Here is a 19488-nt window from a genome sequence, read left to right on the forward strand (position 1 = left end):
TAAGTCTCATATTTTGTGGATTTCTGAAGTTTTTGAAAACCATTTATCTATATAATCTGTTGGTTGCCTTTTTGTCCTATTGACAATGTCTTTTGCCTTACAGAAGCTTTGTAATTTTATGAGGTCCCATTTGTTGATTCTTGATCTTAGAGCTTAAGCTATTAGTGCTCTGTTCAGGAAATTTTCCTGTGCCCATGTGTTCCAGGCTCTTCCCCACTTTTTCTTTTATTTGTTTCAGTGTATCTGGTTTTATGTGGAGATCACTGATACACTTGGACTTGAACTTTGTACAAGGTGGTAAGAATGGATCAATTTGCATTCTTTTGCAAGCCGACTGCCAACTGAAGGAACACTATTTGTTGAAAATGCTGTTTTTTCCCCCACTGGATGGTTTTAGCTCCTTTGTAAAAGATTAAGGGATCCTAAGTATATGGGTTCATTTCTGGGTCTTCAATTCTACTCCATTGATCTACCTGCCTGTCTGTGTACCAATACCATACAGTTTTTATCAATACAGCTTGAGGTTGAGGATTGATATTTCCCAGGCAGTTCTTTTATTGTTGAGAGTACTTTTAGCTACCCTGTTTTTTTTTTTTTTTGTTATTCTACATACATTTGCAAATTGCTCTTTTCAACTCTGAATTGAGTTGGAATTTTGATTGGATGCATTGAATCTATAGATTTATTTGAGGAAAATGGCCATTTTACTATATTATTTCTGCCAATCCATGAACATGGACGCTCTTTTCATTTTCTGAGATCTCCTTCGATTTTTTTTTCTTCACAGACTTGAAGTTCTTGTCATACAGATCTTTTACTTGCTTGGTTACAGTCATACCAAGGTATTTTATATTATTTGTAACTCTTGTGAAGGGTGTTGTTTCCCTAATTTCTTTGTCAGCCTGTTTATCCTTTGAGTAGAGGAAGACTACTGATTTGTTTGAGTTAATTTTATACCCAGCCAATTTGTTTATCAGGTTGAGGAGTTCTCTGGTGAAATTTTCGGGGTCACTTAAGTATACTATCATATCCTCTGCAAATAGTGATATTTTTACTTCTTCCTTTCCAATTTGTATCCCTTTGACCTCCTTTTGATGTTTAATTGCTTTGGCTAGGACTTTGAGTACTATATTGAATAGGTAGAGAGAGTGGGCACCCTTGTCTAGTCCCTGATTTTGTGGGATTGCTTCAAGTTTCCCTCCATTTAGTTTGATCTTGGCTACTAGTTTGTCATATATTGCTTTTACTATGTCTAGGTATTGACCTTGAATTCATGATCTTTCTAGGACTTTTACCATGAAGGGGTGCTGAATTTTTGTCAAATGCTTTCTCAGCATGTAAAAAGATGATCATATAGGCTTTTCTTTTCATTTTGTTTATGTAGTGGATTACATTGATGGATTTCTGTATATTGAACCACTCCTGCATCCCTGGAATAAGCCTACTTGATCATGGTGAATGATGGTTTTGATGTGTTCTTGGATTTGGTTTGTAAGAATTTTATTGAGTATTTTTGCATAGATATGCATGAGGGAAATTAGTCTGAATTTCTCTTTCTGTGTAGGGTCTTTGTGTGATGTAGGTATAAGCATAATTATAGTTCAAAGAATGAATTGAGTAGTGTCTCTTCCGTTTCTATTTTGTGGAATAGTATGAAGAGTATTATTATGAGGTCTTCTATGAAGGTCTGATAGAATTCTGCATTAAACCCATCTGGTCCTGGGTTTTTTTTTGGTTGGGAGACTTTTAATGACTGCTTCTACTTCTTTAGGGGTTATGGGACAGTTTAGATGCTTTATGTGATCCTGATTTAACTTTGGTTCCTGGTATCTGTCTAGGAAATTACCATTTCACCAGATTTTTCAGTTTTGTTGAGTGTAGTCTTTTATAGTAGGATCTGATGATGTTTGCAGTTTCCTTGGTTCCTATTGTTATGTCTACTTTTTCTTTTCTGATTTTGTTAATTTGGATACTGCCTATGACCTTTGGTTAGTCTGGCTCAGGGTTAATCCATCTTGTTGATTTTCTCATAGACCCAGCTCCTGGTTTTATTGATTCTTTGTATAGTTCTTTTTGTTTCTACTTGGTTGAGATCAGCCCTGTGTTTAATTATTTCATGCTCTTTACCCCTCTTCAGTGTATTTGCTTCTTTTTGTTCTAGAGCTTTCAAGTGTTCTATAAAGCTGCTAGTGTTTGCTCTCTCCAGTTTCTTTTTGGAGGTCCTCAGAACTATTTGTTTTTGTCTTAGCACTGCTTTCCTTGTGTCCCATAAGTTTAGGTATGTTGTGCCTTCATTTTTGTTAGATTCTAAGAAGTTTTAAATTTCTGTCTTTAGTTTTAATTGACCAAGTTATCATTGCGTAGAGCATTGATCAGCTTCCACATGTTTGTGGGCTTTCTGTCGCTTTTGTTGGTTATTGAAGACCAGTTTTAGTCCATGGTTATCTGATAGTATGTATTTCAGTCTTCTTGTCTCTCTTGAGGTCTGTTCTGTGACCGATTATATGGTCAGTTTTGGAGAAGGTACTATGAGGTGCTGAGAAGAAGGCATATTCTTTTGTTTTAGGATGAAATGTTCTATAAATATTTGTTATATTCATTTGGTTCATCACTTCTTTTAGTTTCTCTATGTCTCTGCTTAGTTTCTGTTTCCATGATCTGTCCATTGATGAGAGTGGGGAGTTGAAATCTCATACTATTATTGTGTGTGGTGCAATATATGCTTTGGCCTTTAGTAAACCTTCTTTTATGAACATTGGTGCACTTGTATCTGGAGCATAGATGTTCAGAATTGAGAGTTTGTCTTGGTAGATTTTTCTTTGATGAGTATGATGTGTCCTTCCTTATCTTTTTTTGATAACTTTTGCTTTAAAGTCTATTTTATTCTATATTAATATGGGTACTCCAGCTTGTTTCTTTCTTTCTTTTTTTCTTTTCTTTTTTTTCGGAGCTGGGGACCTAACCCAGGGCCTTGCACTTGCTAGGCAAGCGCTCTACCACTGAGCTAAATCCCCAACCCCTCCAGCTTGTTTCTTGTGACCATTTGCTTGGAATTTTTTTCCCCAGCGTTTTACTCTGAGATAGTGTCTGACTTTGTTATTAAAGTGCGTTTCCTGCATGCAGAGAAATGCTGGGTTCTGTTTATGTATCCAGTCAGTTTGCCTATGTCTGTTTACTGGGGGAATTGTATCCATTGATGTTAAGAGATATGAACAAACAGTGATTGTTGCTTCCTGTTGTTTTTGTTGTTAGAGGTGGAATTATGTTTTTTGTGGCTCTCTTCTTTTGGGTTTTTTGAAAGAAGATTACTTTCTTGCTTTTTCTAGGTTATAGTTTACCTCATTTTGTTGTAGTTTTTCATGTATTATCCTTTTTAGAGGTAGATTTGTGGCAAGATACTGTGTAAGTTAGTTTTGTCATAGAATATCTTGGTTTCTTCATCCATGTCAATTGAAAGTTTTGCTGGGTATAGTAGCCTGTGCTGGCATTTGTGTTCTCTTAGGGTCTGTATGGCATCTGCCCAGGACCTTCTAGCTTTCATATTCTTAGTTGAGGAGTCTGGTGTAATTCTGATAGGTCTGCCTTTATATGTTACTTGACCCTTTTCCCTTACTGCTTTTAATATTCTTTCTTTGCTTTGCGCATTTTGTCTTTTTCATTATTATGTGATGGGAGGAGTTTCTTTTCTGATCCAGTCTATTTGGAGTTTTGTAGGCTTCTTGTATGTTCATGTACACCTCTTTCTTTAGGTTAGGGATGTTTTCTTCTATAATTTTCTTCAAGATATTTACTGGTCCTTTAAGTTGGGAGTCTTCACTCTCGTCTGTACCTGTTATCCTTAGGTTTGTTCTTCTCATCGTGTCCTGGATTTTCTGGATTTTGCAGTTTGGAGCTTTTTGCATTTTTCATTTTCTTTGACCAATTTTTTTTTGTGCCAATATTTTCTATGCTATCTTCTGCTCCTGAAATTCTGTCTTCAATCTCTTGTATTCTGTTAGTGATGCTTGCATCTGTGACTCCTGATCTATTCCCTAGGTTTTCTATCTCCAGGGTTCTCTCCATTTGTGATTTCTTTATTGTTTCTATTTGCATTTTTAGATCCTGGATGATTTTGTTCAATTCCTTCGCCTGTTTGATTGTGTTTTCCAGTGATTCTTTAAGGGATTTTTGGGTTTCCTCTTTAAAGGCTTCTATTTCTTTACCTGTGTTGTCCTGTATTTCTTTAAGACAGTTATTTATGTCCTTCTTCAAGTCCTGTATCACCATCATGAGATGTGATTTTAAATCCAAATCTTGCTTTTCCAGTGTGTTGGGTATTGAGAACTTTCTGTGTGGGAGAACTGGGTTCTGATGATGCCATGTAGTCTTGGTTTCTGTTGCTTAGGTTCTTGAGCTTGCCTTTCACCATCTGGATATCTCTGTTGTTAGTTGGTCTTGCTGTTTCTGACTGGAGCCTGTCCTTCTTTTGGGCCCGTGAGCCTTTGATCGTAGGAGTGTGAACACTCCCGAGAGACCAGCTCTGTCTGGGCAGCCTTAGCTCTGGGTGCAGATGGAGAAGGGAAGGGCATAATTCATTCTTATTTCTGAACTATTAAGAGCTATTCTTTGATGAGTTTCTACTGAAAACATGCCTGAAAGACTCTGTGACATGCACCAGTTATTAAATCTTTGCTTTCCTTGGAAAACCACACGCAGAATGTGGTTCAGGCATTAACAGCAGAGGATGAACTGGTGTTTTGTTTATACTCCCTGGTTTCATGTCTTTGCACCATGTCTCTGTGTGTTGTGGTTGCCTGTAGAGGTTGAGAGTGTGGGTGATAGACCGGTAGTCCAGTCCTGGGTTACCTCCATTGCTAGCCATTTTATTCCATTTCGGAAACTGAGACAGAGTGAAGTAGTTCAGCCTAGGCCTCACTACAGCTGCCAGTCCAAGCCCTAGGTGGTTGGGTAGTATGGCAGCCGTCATGTTTGCTCTTACTTGTCTTGGTTTTGTGAGTTTCAAGTTCCTTGTTGGTGAAACTGGAGCAACTGTACCTGAGTTTACTGCATTTTTAAAAGCCAGTGAGATAATGTACAGTATTGACTAAGCGCTCAGCTAGGAATAGGAAGTAGGATCATTACGGTTATAAGTTCTCCCCTTGAGCAAATGTTTATTAACTACACAGTCTTGGCAGGCACTCTTGTAGATGCGAGCAAATATGCAGTATATAATATGTCAGATGAACAGGCTTCCTGGACTAATGTTCTGTTGGAGTGGCAATAAAGAGTAAACATTATTTCAATTTCATGAACCACCCCTAATCAGCTAAGGCAAGGGAGTGGGTTTAGTTTGGGTAGGCTGGGTATATGTGTGGGGGTGCTCTCTTCGAAGAAATGTCAGTCATTCTGAGTCCTGCACATTAAGATTTAGGGGACAAAGAAAATATAGGATGTGAATGGCCCAAGTGAGCAAAGTGGGCAGGAGTCCTGCATGGCTCGAGGATCTCAGGAACAGTGACAGTGTTCTTCTAAGAGGGATAGAATTTGAGCAGGGGATAACATAAACAGTCTTTTCTTTCTTTGAAAAAATGTTTATGGGAAAACAGTATATCTGGGTGCATGTTGGTGTATATGTATGTGTCTGTGCATGTATGCATTTGGGGACCAGAGGTTGACATCTGGTGCTAGGGCTACTCAGTGATTGGCTGACTGGTTGGCCAATGAGCATCAAGGATTCTTGGCTCTCTACCATACCTTTGAGCTGGGGTTACAGCTCACAGGACCATTCTTGGACTTTACAAGGGTGCTGGGGAATCCAAACTCATGCTTTTGTGTCAGGCACTTTACCTTCTGAGCCTTCTCGCTAGCCTCTTTTCTTGTTTTTGTTTGTTTTTAAAATAAAAATTACTTAAGTATTTATGGTGCTATACATCTAGAAAGGTCCATTTTACTGCATTCTTTGGATTTTAGAGAACATATGAATTGCTCTTTTTTATTGAACTGTAAGTTTTGAGTGCTCTCAATTCAGTTGAAAAAATTTTATCCTATTTAAACAGCATCAAGATTTCTGAATTTCCCTGTAATCTAGAGCATAAGTAAAATTTGGTAACAATCTCTCCTTGCAATAAAATATAATTATAGGATAAGAAAATGAGAATAGCGGTGGCTGTGCTACCATTTGCATGCTTATTACACGTACAGTGCTTTGCAGAAATGTACTAAGTGCTTTACCAACAGGTGTTACGTGTTGCTGTGTCCATTTTAAGAAGAGAGTTGTGTTTGTTAAAGGCCCATGGTGACACGGCTCGTTAATAAATTGACAGTATGTATGTGTTAAAAATAAAGTTGAAAAGAAATCTCAGTCACACTTTTAGTAAGTTTGTGGTTTTGTGACTTCGCGTTGGGACACTCTGATGGTTCTGGGTTTCTGGTGGATTATTGTTTGGACACCCTGAAAACCATCAGCCTTCAAAGCCTCACTCTCAACTCTCAATTTATAAGTTAGCATGGCAAGAATTCTGTTCCTGGTAGAGGATAGGGAGCTTATGGACAAGAAGTTGAGAGTGACATTTGAAGTGTAAATAAAGAAATATCCAATGCAAATTAAAAAAAAGACTTTTGTTCCTTATGGAACCCATTCTTACGCCTTAGTCATCTTTGCTTCTTAGACTGAACAATGTCTGCTACAACTTTCAAGTCTCAGGCGCCTTTGAGACAGAGTTGTGCTGTGGAGGGCTGGCCTGTGTCTTCCCATGAACCGACCTGTTGACACTTGATCTGTCACTGGGATGCTGCCCGGGGATGAAACCTTTTCAGGTTATCAGGCTTCGATGAGGTCATGAGCACATGGGATTAGTGCTTATTAGACATGTGCTTCTGTGCTCATTTCTTTTCAAATTTGTTGGTTCAGTTCCTCCCTGACTCTCTCCCTCCCCTCCTCTCCCCCTCTCTTCCTCCTACATTTTCTGTCCATTTCTCCCTTTCCCTCCCTGTTTCTTCCTCCTTCCTTCCTTATTTCTCTGTCTCATTTCCTAGAATGTGAGGAGACTGTGAATAGGAAGGCAGTCTTCTGCCAGATAGTAAGAGACTTGCCACCAAATATAATCATGGGTCTCCAAAACTTAGAAATGGATGTCTGCTCTTTTACAACCCAGGTACCTTCTTGGGGCAGCCTGGACTAAATTTTATGCCTCTACATAGAGTCAGGAACAAAGCCTGAACCGTATGTAAAGAAATTTCCAAATACTCTCACAGCCAGGGGATGTTGTAAAGGAACTCATGGCTCAGCATAGCAAAATAGCCAAGGAAGGAGTCCAGCAGTGGCAAACCTTTCTTCTTCTGCATGTGTACACATCCTTTAGGACATGTGCATTGGTTTGGCAAACCTACTGTGCAAGCCTAAAACAACCAATCAATCAAACAAACAAACATCAAACAAGATTTGTCCATAATCTCCCCTTGTTTGAGAGAAGAGTGAGATTTCAGATCAGGTCATCTGGTCATTTACACATGTCAGACATTATTGTCAGTGTTGCCACTATAGATGATATCGTGACTTCATTGTGATTAATGAAATCACTGATAATGTCTATGACTATTTTCTTACTAAGTTATTACTACTAATTGTACTATTCTGGAGTTGTGTAGGATCTTTTAGAAATCAATTTCAAATGTAGGCAGAACATGATAATACATACGTGTAAAATGAGATTTTAAGATCAAGGCAGAAGTGTGTGTGTGTGTGTGTGTGTGTGTGTGTGAGAGAGAGAGAGAGAGAGAGAGAGAGAGAGAGAGAGGGAGGGAGGGAGGAGAGAGAGAGAGAGAGAGAGAGAGAGAGAGAGAGAGAGAGAGAGAGAGTGATTTCCCTAAAAGGTTAATGAAGGGCTGGGATTAGATTTAAAGAGCAGGTCAAGTGCTCTGTGCTGAGTGCTCTGTGCTCTCTGTGGCTTGTTCTTAACTCCCTTCTTCTCTCACCATGAGCCTGTCCTTGATTTCTGTTACATAGCTAACAGGAGACTTTTAAGTACCATCTCTCAAAGTCTGAAGGCAGCCACCTTTTGGCCTTCAGGAAGCAAGGAACCCTTCCTCACCCTCTAGCCTGCCTCCATTGGACAGATGCCTGTGGTGTCTCCAGCTTCCTCAGTGGAGATGGCCTCTGGGCTCCTTTCTTCCCAGAACACCATTTGCCTCTGGATAAGCTTTGTTTGCGATCCAGAATCTTGGACCGTTGCTGAGTGGCATTTGCTTTTCTACTTTTCTTCTGCCTGCTCTTCTCATTGATTCGTGAAAGTTTAAAATGTCAAAAGATTTTCCAAAGCCAACACAAATACACACCCAGCTTCTTTAATCTAAATGCTCAGCATGTCCTGTGAAAACATTAACATGGCCAGGCTACGGCCCAGGGACCCACCCTGCAGGAGGAAAACAATATGTGCCTGTCAAGTCCAATAGTGACCCTGTGCTGAATCCCATCCCCTCAACCCTCTCCCTGCTCTGTGAAATGGCTGGAGAAGCCACTGTGCTTCTCTTAGTTCAAACTCTGGTCTACCTTAAGCTGTGGTTTTGAAAGAAATCGCACATCAGACCTCCCCTCCCTGGATGCCCGTATCCTTTATGTTCCGTGATGCTCAGATGGGAGTAGAACTACGCAGGAGACATTCACACACTCTTCTCCGTCCATCCAGCCAGTGATGGGGATGTGGGTGTGACTTAGAGCAGTGCTGCTGCACCCTCGTGCTCTCCAGAGCTATGTGGCTTCAGTGGAATTTGGAACCTAGAGTCTTCTGGGTTTGGGCAGAATGGTCAGAGCATAGATGTTGCGTGTGTTTCATGGTGGACGGATACATGAGGTGCTGCAGCACATGTGAGGTGGTCAGGGAACAACTCACAGAGTTACTTCTCTCGGACCACCATGTAGGTTCTGGGGCTTTGAGGCAGGTTGCTAGACTTGGTGGCAGGCACCTTTGCTGACTGAGCCGTTTTTCTAGGCCTACACTTATTCTTTACTGGTTTATTTGGTCTGTTCAAAAGTGAATTTATTGAAAAGGCTACTTCAAGTATGCCTGCCTTACTCAAGAAGAGCGGCCAACATAATCCACATGTCCCACTGTGCTCTGCACTGGCAAAGCTCACTAATTAACATTGTTTGTACAAGCCTTTCATTTTATATCAACCAGTGGAAAGGCAAATGCCATCCCCCAGCTAAAGTAAGTGAGCAAATATGTCTGAATGAGGCTGTACCGAGTGCTCACAGCCCTTCTCATAGACCCAGCTTCCTTCCATCTCTTTCTGCCACCTAACTACAGAGTCGCTGGGACAGCAGCACTGGCCCTTCCTTGATGAGGAGGCTTCAGTGACACACTCGGGAAGATCAACATTCTCTGTGAAGGTTTTCTGCCTGTTTGAATTGCAAATGTCTGTTTCTTTCTGAGTTGCATTGTGTGCTCTGAAAATTCCTAGAGGTGCTAACTTCCGGGACCTCAGTGACTGTATGGAGTGTTTGTAGAGGTGGTTAAATTAACCTGAAGGCATTTGTAGGGGCTTTTATCCATCCTGACTGCTGTCTGGGAAGTGATTGGGACACAAACAAGAGGGAAGACATACTTCACAATGACAGAACAAGACAGCCACTGATAAACTAGGGTGGAAGGCATTTGAAGAAACTGACACTACCGGCACCCTCTTCTTGAACTCCAAGCCCCAGGAATCCCAAGACAGTAACTGTCTATTGCTTAAGCAAGTACTCTGTAGTTTATACTGGAATAGACACACAGGACTGGCTTCATCCTGCTGTGGCCTCTAGTCCTTGACAGATCTCTACCTGGCCTTGGCTTAGCCATCTGTAGATGTAGAACTTGCTAGCTCACAAGGCAGCTAACATTTGTGTCCCATGGGACTCACAGTTGTGGCAGAAAACCTTACTCAGAGAGACTTAAGTGAAGAGGAGGATGCATTGTGTAACTGGAAAGCCCAGCCTCAGGTGTAGTTTTAAGTAGGTCTCCAATGATGTCATCAGAACCTGGGTTCTTCTACTAGTTCTTTGGGAACAAGCTGATCCAGACAGATGCTGGAGATCCCAGGCAGCTCTAGGGTTAAGTCCAGTTGGAAACTGAGGAAGGCCTCAGACAATACCTGGTCTGCCTTGCATTCCCTCCTTCCAAAGAAGAGGTATCAACCTGCTTGAGTGTCCTTGTAGCCTGCTTCTCCAGGTCCCATGGCTACTCTTGCACATCATCTTACCTGGGGTTCTCCATCCCCTTCATTTTCTGGCTTTTCTCTTTTTATCTGATTTGTAAGTCATGTCTTTGCAATGACAAAAGCAAGAGGAGCGTCTTTGAACCTGGTCACAAGTCTCCTTTAGCTTCAGTTTTAATTTAACTTTTTGAGTTCTCTCAAATGTTACCTAGAGTCAGCTAAACTTTGGAAGCCTTTCCTAAAGTAACCAACATGTCAAATTCCAGTGATTGTGCTCTGGAAATTATAGCATTCATACCATGTGGCTACCGCAGCCCTACTAGGAAAAACTAAGTAATATATATTTGTGTGTGTGTGTGTGTGTGTGTGTGTGTGTGTGTGTGTGTGTGTGTTCACTTAGCTTTTACCCATTTGGAAAACATAACAGCTGAACAGAAGTAGATGGATCTCATTAATGACAGTCTAATTGTCCAATTCAGTTTTGAACACTCTAATTTTCTTCCTGGACATATATAGACGGGTAAAAAAATAAAGAAATGTAAATATGACCAGAGACTGGCACTACAGTGACCTTTTTAATGGTGGTTTTCATCATCCTACTATCTTCTTAGCCATCCAAGAGGAGAAAGATCTGACAATAACACAGAATGACTTGGTCCAGCAGCAACCTCAGAGTTTTTCAACTTAACCTTTATGGTATCTGAACAAGACACAGGCAGCTAAGATGATCATCGCCTCTCTCCCATCTTCTTTTCTGATGCAGGGTGGTTCTTATGTCCTGTAGTTCAAGGCAGGGTATACTGGATATACTGATATCAGTATCAGTAGCCCAGGATACCTGCCTGATGTCCCACAGGAGTTCTTGGTTGTCCCTTCAGCTGTGCTATGGGAACACTACTGGTTCTTGTAACTTTGTGGCTTACGTGTTAACAATTCTGTTTTTCAGAGAGACAAGCCTATGGTGAGCAGAGCCTTGTTGTCTGCTTCTGCACATGTGCTGGGTTCCATTGTACAGTATTTCAGGATGTCCCCCAAAGCCACATCTTACCCCCATGCATTGAGCTCTTTACATCTCTACAGAGATCACATTTATCTTCAAGCTTAGTCATGGACATTGTCAAAAATGTTGCCAAATATGGACATCTTTTTTAACCTTCCTGTTTCTAAGAACTTAATTAACTTCTTCATAAACCATTCACGTATTCCTGTACTCTAACCAGCTATCTGAAAATGCACACTTATACACATAATACATGTGCAATGAATATATATTATTTGCCACAGTGTCCCTAGCATATAGTGTAAATGTGCTTATTAAATATTTATTTTAATCAGTGTTTGATTTCAAGTATTCATAATTCCCACCAGTTCATAAATATTTATTGAGTACTCATTATATCAGGCAGTAAATGTAAGATGGGGTGAACATAATATCGGAGACCTTGCCTTCCACTGACAACAAGGTCAGCTTATAATGTGTGGTTACTGAGCTGAGTTGCGCAGAGAGTCACATGGTGATGTTTGTAAAAGGGAATGGCTCTTGTATGGCATACAGATGAGTAGCATCTGAAGGAGCACCGTCAGGACACAGGGATGGGGTGGTGCTAGGACAGTGTTCCTTCAGCATGCATGTGGGCTAGAGGGCACAGTGCTGGGCTAGGTAGGTTGCGTGAGAAATGGTTTTTAAAAGAATATTGGTTTGATTTGAGTGTTCCCACTTCATTCCATGTGCTTTCTGATATATGACTCTGAAGAAAGGAAGTAGTTTCCTTAGGGCTGTCTCTACAGATCACTTTCTTGTCTTCTTCTTCCTCCTCCTCCCTCTCCCCTCCCCCTCCCCCCGATCCCCCCCTCCTTCTCTTTGGTTCAGAAAGAAAATGATTGTGGAAATACTATTTCTTGTGATTTTTTTTCAACTCTTTAGGCAACTAAGTGGTTTCGTTACTCCCAGACTCTCAACAGACCAAAGGTATTCAGTAGAATCTCAACTAGGAGCCTGCTATTTTTTAAATTTATTTTTACTATTTTTCTTTAGTTTTGTGTGTGTGTGTGTGTGTGTGTGTGTGTGTGTGTGTGTGTTCGTGCATGTGTGCATGCATGCGCACCACAGGTGTGTGGATATTTGTGGCAGCCAGAGACAGTGTCCGTTTGGCCAGGGCTGGAGTTTCAAGCAGTTGTGTCGCCTGACAGAGGTGCTAGAACTTGAACTTGAGTCCTCTGGGAAAGCAGCCCACTGAGCCATCTCTCTGGTCCCTGCTAGTTTAAGCTGAAATAGAAACCCAGCTCACAAAACACAGGAACCTGGAGCTACAGGTGGGCTGTGTAGAGAATTGGTTGAGTATCATAGGATAAGCCTACTTAGACTCGCTGTTTATACCTGTGCTGTCTCTGGACTAATTTCTGGAATAAGTCAGGATGAAGTGGTTTCCTTATGCCCTTCTGCTCTTATACTTTCTGCCCTTTTTGTATCTTTTCAACACAGTCTCTATCCCTCTTTCACTTTCTGGTTAATTCTTGTTCCCTCTGCTCCTGCTGTGCGTAACTGTTTCTACTTTCGTCAGGCTTTAACCTGGGTGTGTCTGACCTAATATGGGTAGCAAGTGCTCCCATGCATCTTTGTGCGTATGTCCTTGTTTTAACTGTTTATTTACATTGCTTCCTTCCCAGTGGATGGTCGGGTTTTGTTTAAGACAAGGAACATTTTCTGTTTGTTTTTATTCTCCTTGAACCCAGAAGTGTACCGAGTGCACAGAGATGTTTGGGTAAACATGCACATGTGGTTTTCCTTTTATTCCTCTTATTAACAAAGCACATGTGGCTTTGTCTGGCTCTTGGGGTTGGGCACTCCACCACATTACACTCGGTATCCTGCTCATATTTGCTGTATCAGGAATCCCGAATGACTTCACAATTCTCTGTCTTTCTTCAACACCACCCATTGAAAATAATACCAGCTTTATTGTGCCTACCACTCACCCCAAAACTGCTGCTACCATGAACTGTGGTTATACAAAAAGTTACAGTCTCATAAGGTCTCTTCTCCGACCTTCACAGTTTGCTCCAATTTAGGTTAATCTGGCCAGTTGGCTTTTTTCTCTGCTCACACATCCTAGTGGGTAATGTCGCTTACACCAAATACCTCCTCCAAACCTGCCTCTTTCTTGTCTGCTTTTCTTGTCACTTATGCTACAAATAGGAAAGTGATGAAAGTTGTTACTACCCTCATAGCAATGGCTCATGGGTTTCCACCCACGCTCTCCCTGAGAAGTGTTTCAGGTCACTGGTACCAAGGAACAGTCTAAGACCCTGAACATAACTTTATGCGTAAAGACTTGGTCTGTTCGGAAGAAGGCCTAATAAATACCCAGCAGCTTCCTTTTATTAACAAACTCAGAGTAAATGCATTGACTTCAGAGTCACCCTAACAAAACACTGGCTTAGAACCTTGTTTTGCTTCAAAGTTCTTGAAGCTGGAGGTCTAACATGAAAGTACCATCAGGGTTAGCTTCTCTGAGGGCCACTCTTTGACTTGCCTTCTTCAACTGTCTGCCCCTTCATTCCTCCTCTCCTCTTCTGAAGATACCAGACCTGTCACATTGGATTAGGATCCACTCATGTGAGCTTCCTTGATGACAACCAAATACATTCACATTCGGTCTATAAAGGAGATTATATTATAGTTTAAATATCCTGCTCGTTCAAACACTCAAGGGGTTCTTGCTTTGCTGAAATACTTTTCAACCAGTAAGTACGTCTGTGTCTTTGCCTTTTCATAGACTCAAGTACCACTTTTCTTTTAGCTCAACTTTTGCTAATTGCTTAAAGCGACTGACTATTCTCATTTTTCTTTATGGGACTCTTTTTGATCTAGCACACTATCTGTCGTGACTTTGGAACCAAGGGCACAAAGTAATGGTTAAATTAAATTCCTAGCAGCTAAGCTTGTTGGTTGTAGTGAAGAACTAAGAGTCCCAGAAGGCACACACCAGTCACTCTTGTGACTGAGCTCCACGTGTGGACAATCTGGAAGTCACAGTATGATGCACCCTTTAATCTGGCAGTCTGACATTGTGCTACTTTAGGCTGAGGGATTTGAACTGAGTCCTGGATCAAATAAAGTTTCTCAGTTCAAAAGCATGTTTAAAGATATGAATGTTAGGTATGGTAGAGAATGTTCAAGGTATGAATGTTAGAGGGTGATTAACAGTTTTGCATAGGACGGGTTTATGGGATATCACTGGAGACAGCTTGGGAGAAGCGTGACTGTGGTTCTCCACCCTGACTCAGTCTCCGAACAGCTTTGGAGGTTTTCATTGTACCACAACTGGGCTTTAGCCAGAATGCTTGTTATTGAGATGGGTCTTGACACGCGTGTTTGGAAATTATCAGAGTAAATTTGATATATAGCTAAGGCTAGCAATGAATGACCTAGACCAGTCGTCAAGGTTGTGGCTTAAAGGCCAAACCTGGATGACATCCTGTTTTTTTGTATAGCCCATGAATCAAAGAAAATTTCTACATTTTGGAAGTGGTTGAGAAAAGGTACAAGAAGAATAACATTTTATTCTTCATGAAATTATACTAACTCATAAAAATTATATTAATTTAAATTCTAATGCTTCTAACTAACTGTTGGTAAGGCCACACTTAATTCATTTGTGTAGCATTTGTGGCTTTCAAAGATGTGAATTTTATGAAACTCTTTGGTGACCTGCATATATAATCGAGGCTTAGGTTCCCATTTTTACACTTCCCCCATCCATTTTAGCCTCTCTGCCCATTGTTGTGAAGTGGCTATGGTCCCAGCAAAGGTTAGGCTCCAGCCACCTGGAAGGAGGCCAGCAATGTCATTATATAGCTGGCCGTGCACCCAGACTATATGAACAAGCTTCGGTTTTTCCAGTAATGAAGTTTCAGGAAGGGTGATGCTGGCTTTGACGTTAAGCATTTGGGGACATTAAGCATAAGGCAGTAGATAGATAAGGTGTAGGGACAGTCTCCTTCCTCCACTGGCTTAGAACCATGAGCTACCCTGTTCCTAAGTTTGGAACATATCTGTTTAATCATGAATGGTTTGGAAAGCAAAATAAGTAGTACTCAAAATTTGTGTTTCACACTTGACCCTCAACTTTACTCTCCCTCATTTATTTTTTCCAGGGTTTTGTACATTGGCCTGGCCTGTAATACAGCTCGCTACATTTACATTTCCTACCTGGAAAATGCCTGGACTGTCCTCCCTATGGAAGTTCTTCAAGGTGAGGTGACAGCTAGCAAGAGAACTGTCCTGAAGTGACCTCAGTGGCCCTGGGCCTGACCTTCTTCATCAGGTTCTATCCCAGAAGGGAGGGTCCACTGCTCTGATTGTGGGTGTTGGCTCTTCAGCTGCTTTGAATGCTCCCTTGTGTTGAGCCAAACAAAGCTGGGTGCCTTCCACACCCTCGTTTAAACAAGGAAAGAGGAAAAAATTCTGTTGCACATTCTTCCACAGCTGGTTTTAAAATATAAAAGGATGTATCTTTCAAAGGCTCAGGTTCTTCTGATGTTCCTTTTATATTCACTGTATATATGAGAAAATAGGGCTCTAATATTTTATCTCTTTGGTTATTATTATTGCATCTGGTGATTTATAACAAAGCCTTGCGAGTCATGTTACTGTTTCTCCATAAACCACCTAAGTCTTTACTCAACAAATTCTCCTGACTTCCTTCTGTTGCCTCAGGGCACTGTTTCCCACCAAGATATAAATATGAAAGGCTCTTAGCATGTGGATTAAGAGTACAAAAAGCATTGATCTGTGTCCAAAGCCTCTTGCCATGTTAGTGTACATGACCCTATCTAGATTCTAAAAGCTCTCCTAGCCTATACAGTGATTGGTATTATGATTATGATTTTCAGGATGAGAATACTGGAGTAGAAGCCCTGTGACAACCTGGGCTCCTAAATCACGTTCAAACAGTCTGCGAGTGCATAACTTCATTAGCCTCATTAGGTGTTGCTATATTATTTGCTAACTTGAAGGATGTGAGTGGACTTCAGCCAGGGAAATGCCCTGTCCTGACTCAGGTTCACAATTACTTATCTAAGGAGACTGCTCGTTTATTATAGTCCCTGCTCACAGTGAAAAAGAGAACATGCTAAACCACAGAATACATATCATTTGTTTTTTTTAGTTAACTAATTAATTAATTACATATCTGAGTTCACTGTCACTGTCTTCAGACACACCAGACAAGGGTATCAGATTCCATTACAGATGGTTGTGAACCACCATGTGGTTGCTCTTAACACCTGAGCCATTGCTTTAGCCCAATATGTATCATTTGTAGTCACGTAATTATTTAATTCAAAAATATGCACGACTTAAAGGTGCTTTTCTCAGATCTGATCTAATGTGTCATCAGTAGGAGAAAATGTGTTTACAAGTATATACACACAAAGTTGGGTTATATAATAGCAAGTTATTATTTGTCAAAAGGAAAGCTGTTGTCTGTAACTATTAGAAGGCTGAAAGGGTTTTACAGTGAAGTGCAATCTCAGCATTGTGTCATTTAAGAATCATAAAGCAGTAGGGGAGAGAGCTGGATCCTCAGAAGCGCAGACAATCCTGAGAGCTCAGGGGAGACTGCCACTTCTGCTCACATTCCTGGCCCAAGAGGAACCTGCCTAGTGGCCTCTGGATACAGGAATATAGGATCAGTCAGCAGCAGGAACCTGCTGGTTTCTGCCTGTAACCGGAACTGAACTGAACCAGTTTCACAGTTCCCTGCACCCAAATCCCTTGGGGGAGAGAACTGGACGCTCAGAAGTGTGGACAATCCTGAGACCTCAAGGAAGACAACTACTTCTCCCCACATTCCCAACCCAAGAGGAACCTGCCTAGTGCCCTCTGTGCCCTCATTTATTTTTTTCTGGGCACAGGGACCTAGGAACGGTCAGGGGCAGGAATCTTCTGGTTTCTGCCTGCCCAAGAGCTGAAAGCCAGTTGCCAGGAGGTCCTACACACCTGAGAGCAGAAGTAAGACGAACTTTTCTGCTCCAAGCCACCCAACTGATGGCCTCAGGACACACAAAAGCAGAAGTTGGCTGCAACAGGACTCTTCCAGTTACTGGCTGTGCCTGGAGGTGAACCGGTCCCACAGGTCCCTGCACCCAAATTCCTTGGGAGAGAGAGCTGGACCCTCAGAAGTGTGGACAATCCTAAGACCTCATGGGAAACTGCCACTTCTGCTAACATCCCTGACCCAAGAGGAACCCTCCTAATGCCCCCTGTGCCCTTTGGGTTTATGCCTGAACCTAGAGCTTAAAGCCAGTCACCAAGAGCGCCTACACACCCGAGAGCAGGTAAGATCAATTCTTCTGTGCCAAGCAACCCGCCTGGAGGCTTCAGGTCACACAAACCCAGGAGCAGCTCTCTGCTCCCAGATTCAGCTGAAAGAAAAGAGGTCTACAAGAGTGCTGACACACAGGCCTACAGCAGAGTCAAGTCACTGGCAGAGACAGCAAACAAGCTAACACCAGAGACAACCTGATGGTGAGAGGCAATGTCAGGAACCAAAGCAACAGAAACCAGGACTACTTGGCATCATCTGAGTTCAGTTCTCCCACCAAAGCAAATACTGGATATCCAAACACACCAGAAAAGCAAGATTTGGATTTAAAATGACATCACTTAATAATGATAGAGGACTTTAAGTACATAGATAACTCCCTTAAAGAAATACAGGAAAACACAGGTTAATATAATAAGTAGAAGCCCTTAAAGAGAAAACAAAAACCCATTAAAGAATTACAGGAAAACACAACCAAACAGGTGAAGGAATTGAACAAAACTGTCCAGGATTTAAAAATGGAAATAGAGGGCTGGGGATTTAGCTCAGTGGTAGAGCGCTTACCTAGGAAGCGCAAGGCTCTGGGTTCGGTCCCCAGCTCCGAAAAAAAGAACCAAAAAAAAAAAAATGGAAATAGAAACAATAAGGAAAGCACAAAGGGAGACAACCCTGGAGATAGAAAACCTAGGGAAGAGATCAGGAGTCATAGATGCAAGCATCACTAACGAATACAAGAGATGGAAGAAAGAATCTCAGGGGCAGAAGATACCATAGAAAACATTGACACAACTGTCAGAGATAATGTAAAACTCAAAAAGCTCCAAACCCAAAACATCCAGGAAATCCAGGACTCAATGAGAAGATCAAACCTAAGGATAATAGGTATAGAAGAGAGTGAAGACTCCCAACTTAAAAGGCCAGTAAATATCTTCAACAAACATATAGAAGAAAACTTCCCTAACCTAAAGAAAGAGATGCCCATAAAAAAAGAAGAAGCCTACAGAACTCCAAATAGATTGGACCAGAAAAGAAATTCTTCCTGTCACATGACAGTCAAAACACCAAACACACAAAACAAAGAAACAATATTAAAAGCAGTAAGGGAAAAAGGTCAAGTAACATATAAAGGTAGACCTATCAGAATCACACCAGACTTCTTGCCAGCAACTAAAAAAGGCAGAAGATCCTGGGTAGATGTCATACAGACTCTAATAGAACACAAGTGCCAGCCCAGGCTATTATATCCAGCAAAACTCTCAATTAACATATATGAGAAAACCAAATTTACACAATATCTTCTACAAATCCAGTCCTACAAAGGATAATAGATGGAAAACTCCAACACAAGGAAGGAAACTACACCCTAGAACAAGCAAGAAAATAATCTCCTTGCAACAAAACCAAAAGAAGACACAAACATAATTCCACCTCTAACAACAAAAATAACACAAAACAATCATATTCCTAACTATCTCTTAACAACGATGGACTCGATTCACCAATAAAAAGACATAGACTAACAGACTGGATACAGAAAGAGGACCCAGCATTTTGCTTCATACAGGAAATGCACCTCAGTGACAAAGAAAGACACTACCTCAGAGTAAAGGGCTGGAAAACAGTTTTCTCAGCAAATGGTCCCAAGAAACAAGCTGGGGTAGCTATTCTAATACCAAATAAAAATCGACTTTCAACCAAAATTATCAGAAAAGATAAGGAAAGACACTTTATATTCATCAAACGAAAAATTCACCAAGATAAACTCTCAATCCTAAATATCTATGCTCCAAATGCAAGGGCACCTACATTCATAAAAGAAAATTTGCTAAAGCTCAAAGCACACATTTCACCTCACACAATAATAGTAGGAGATTTCAACACCCTACTATCATCAATAGACAGATCATGGAAACAGAAAATAAAGACAGACACACATAGAACTAACAGAAGTAATGAAACAAATGGATTTAACAAATATTTATAGAAC

At 41.1% G+C, this 19488-nt stretch overlaps 1 protein-coding gene across 5 annotated transcripts in view; it reads left to right on the top strand.

Annotated features, from left to right (window-relative positions):
- Nucleotides 1–19488, top strand: part of Mfsd6 (major facilitator superfamily domain containing 6) — an 85298-nt gene that overhangs the window by 35949 nt on the left and 29861 nt on the right. For all 5 annotated transcript variants that reach the window (NM_001106911.1, XM_006244898.5, XM_063266940.1 and 2 more), the window contains 1 exon segment: nt 15331–15428. In NM_001106911.1, coding sequence (NP_001100381.1) covers nt 15331–15428 — 98 coding nt within the window.

This window comes from Rattus norvegicus, chromosome 9 (assembly GCF_036323735.1).
Source record: "Rattus norvegicus strain BN/NHsdMcwi chromosome 9, GRCr8, whole genome shotgun sequence".
Taxonomy (NCBI): domain Eukaryota; kingdom Metazoa; phylum Chordata; class Mammalia; order Rodentia; family Muridae; genus Rattus; species Rattus norvegicus.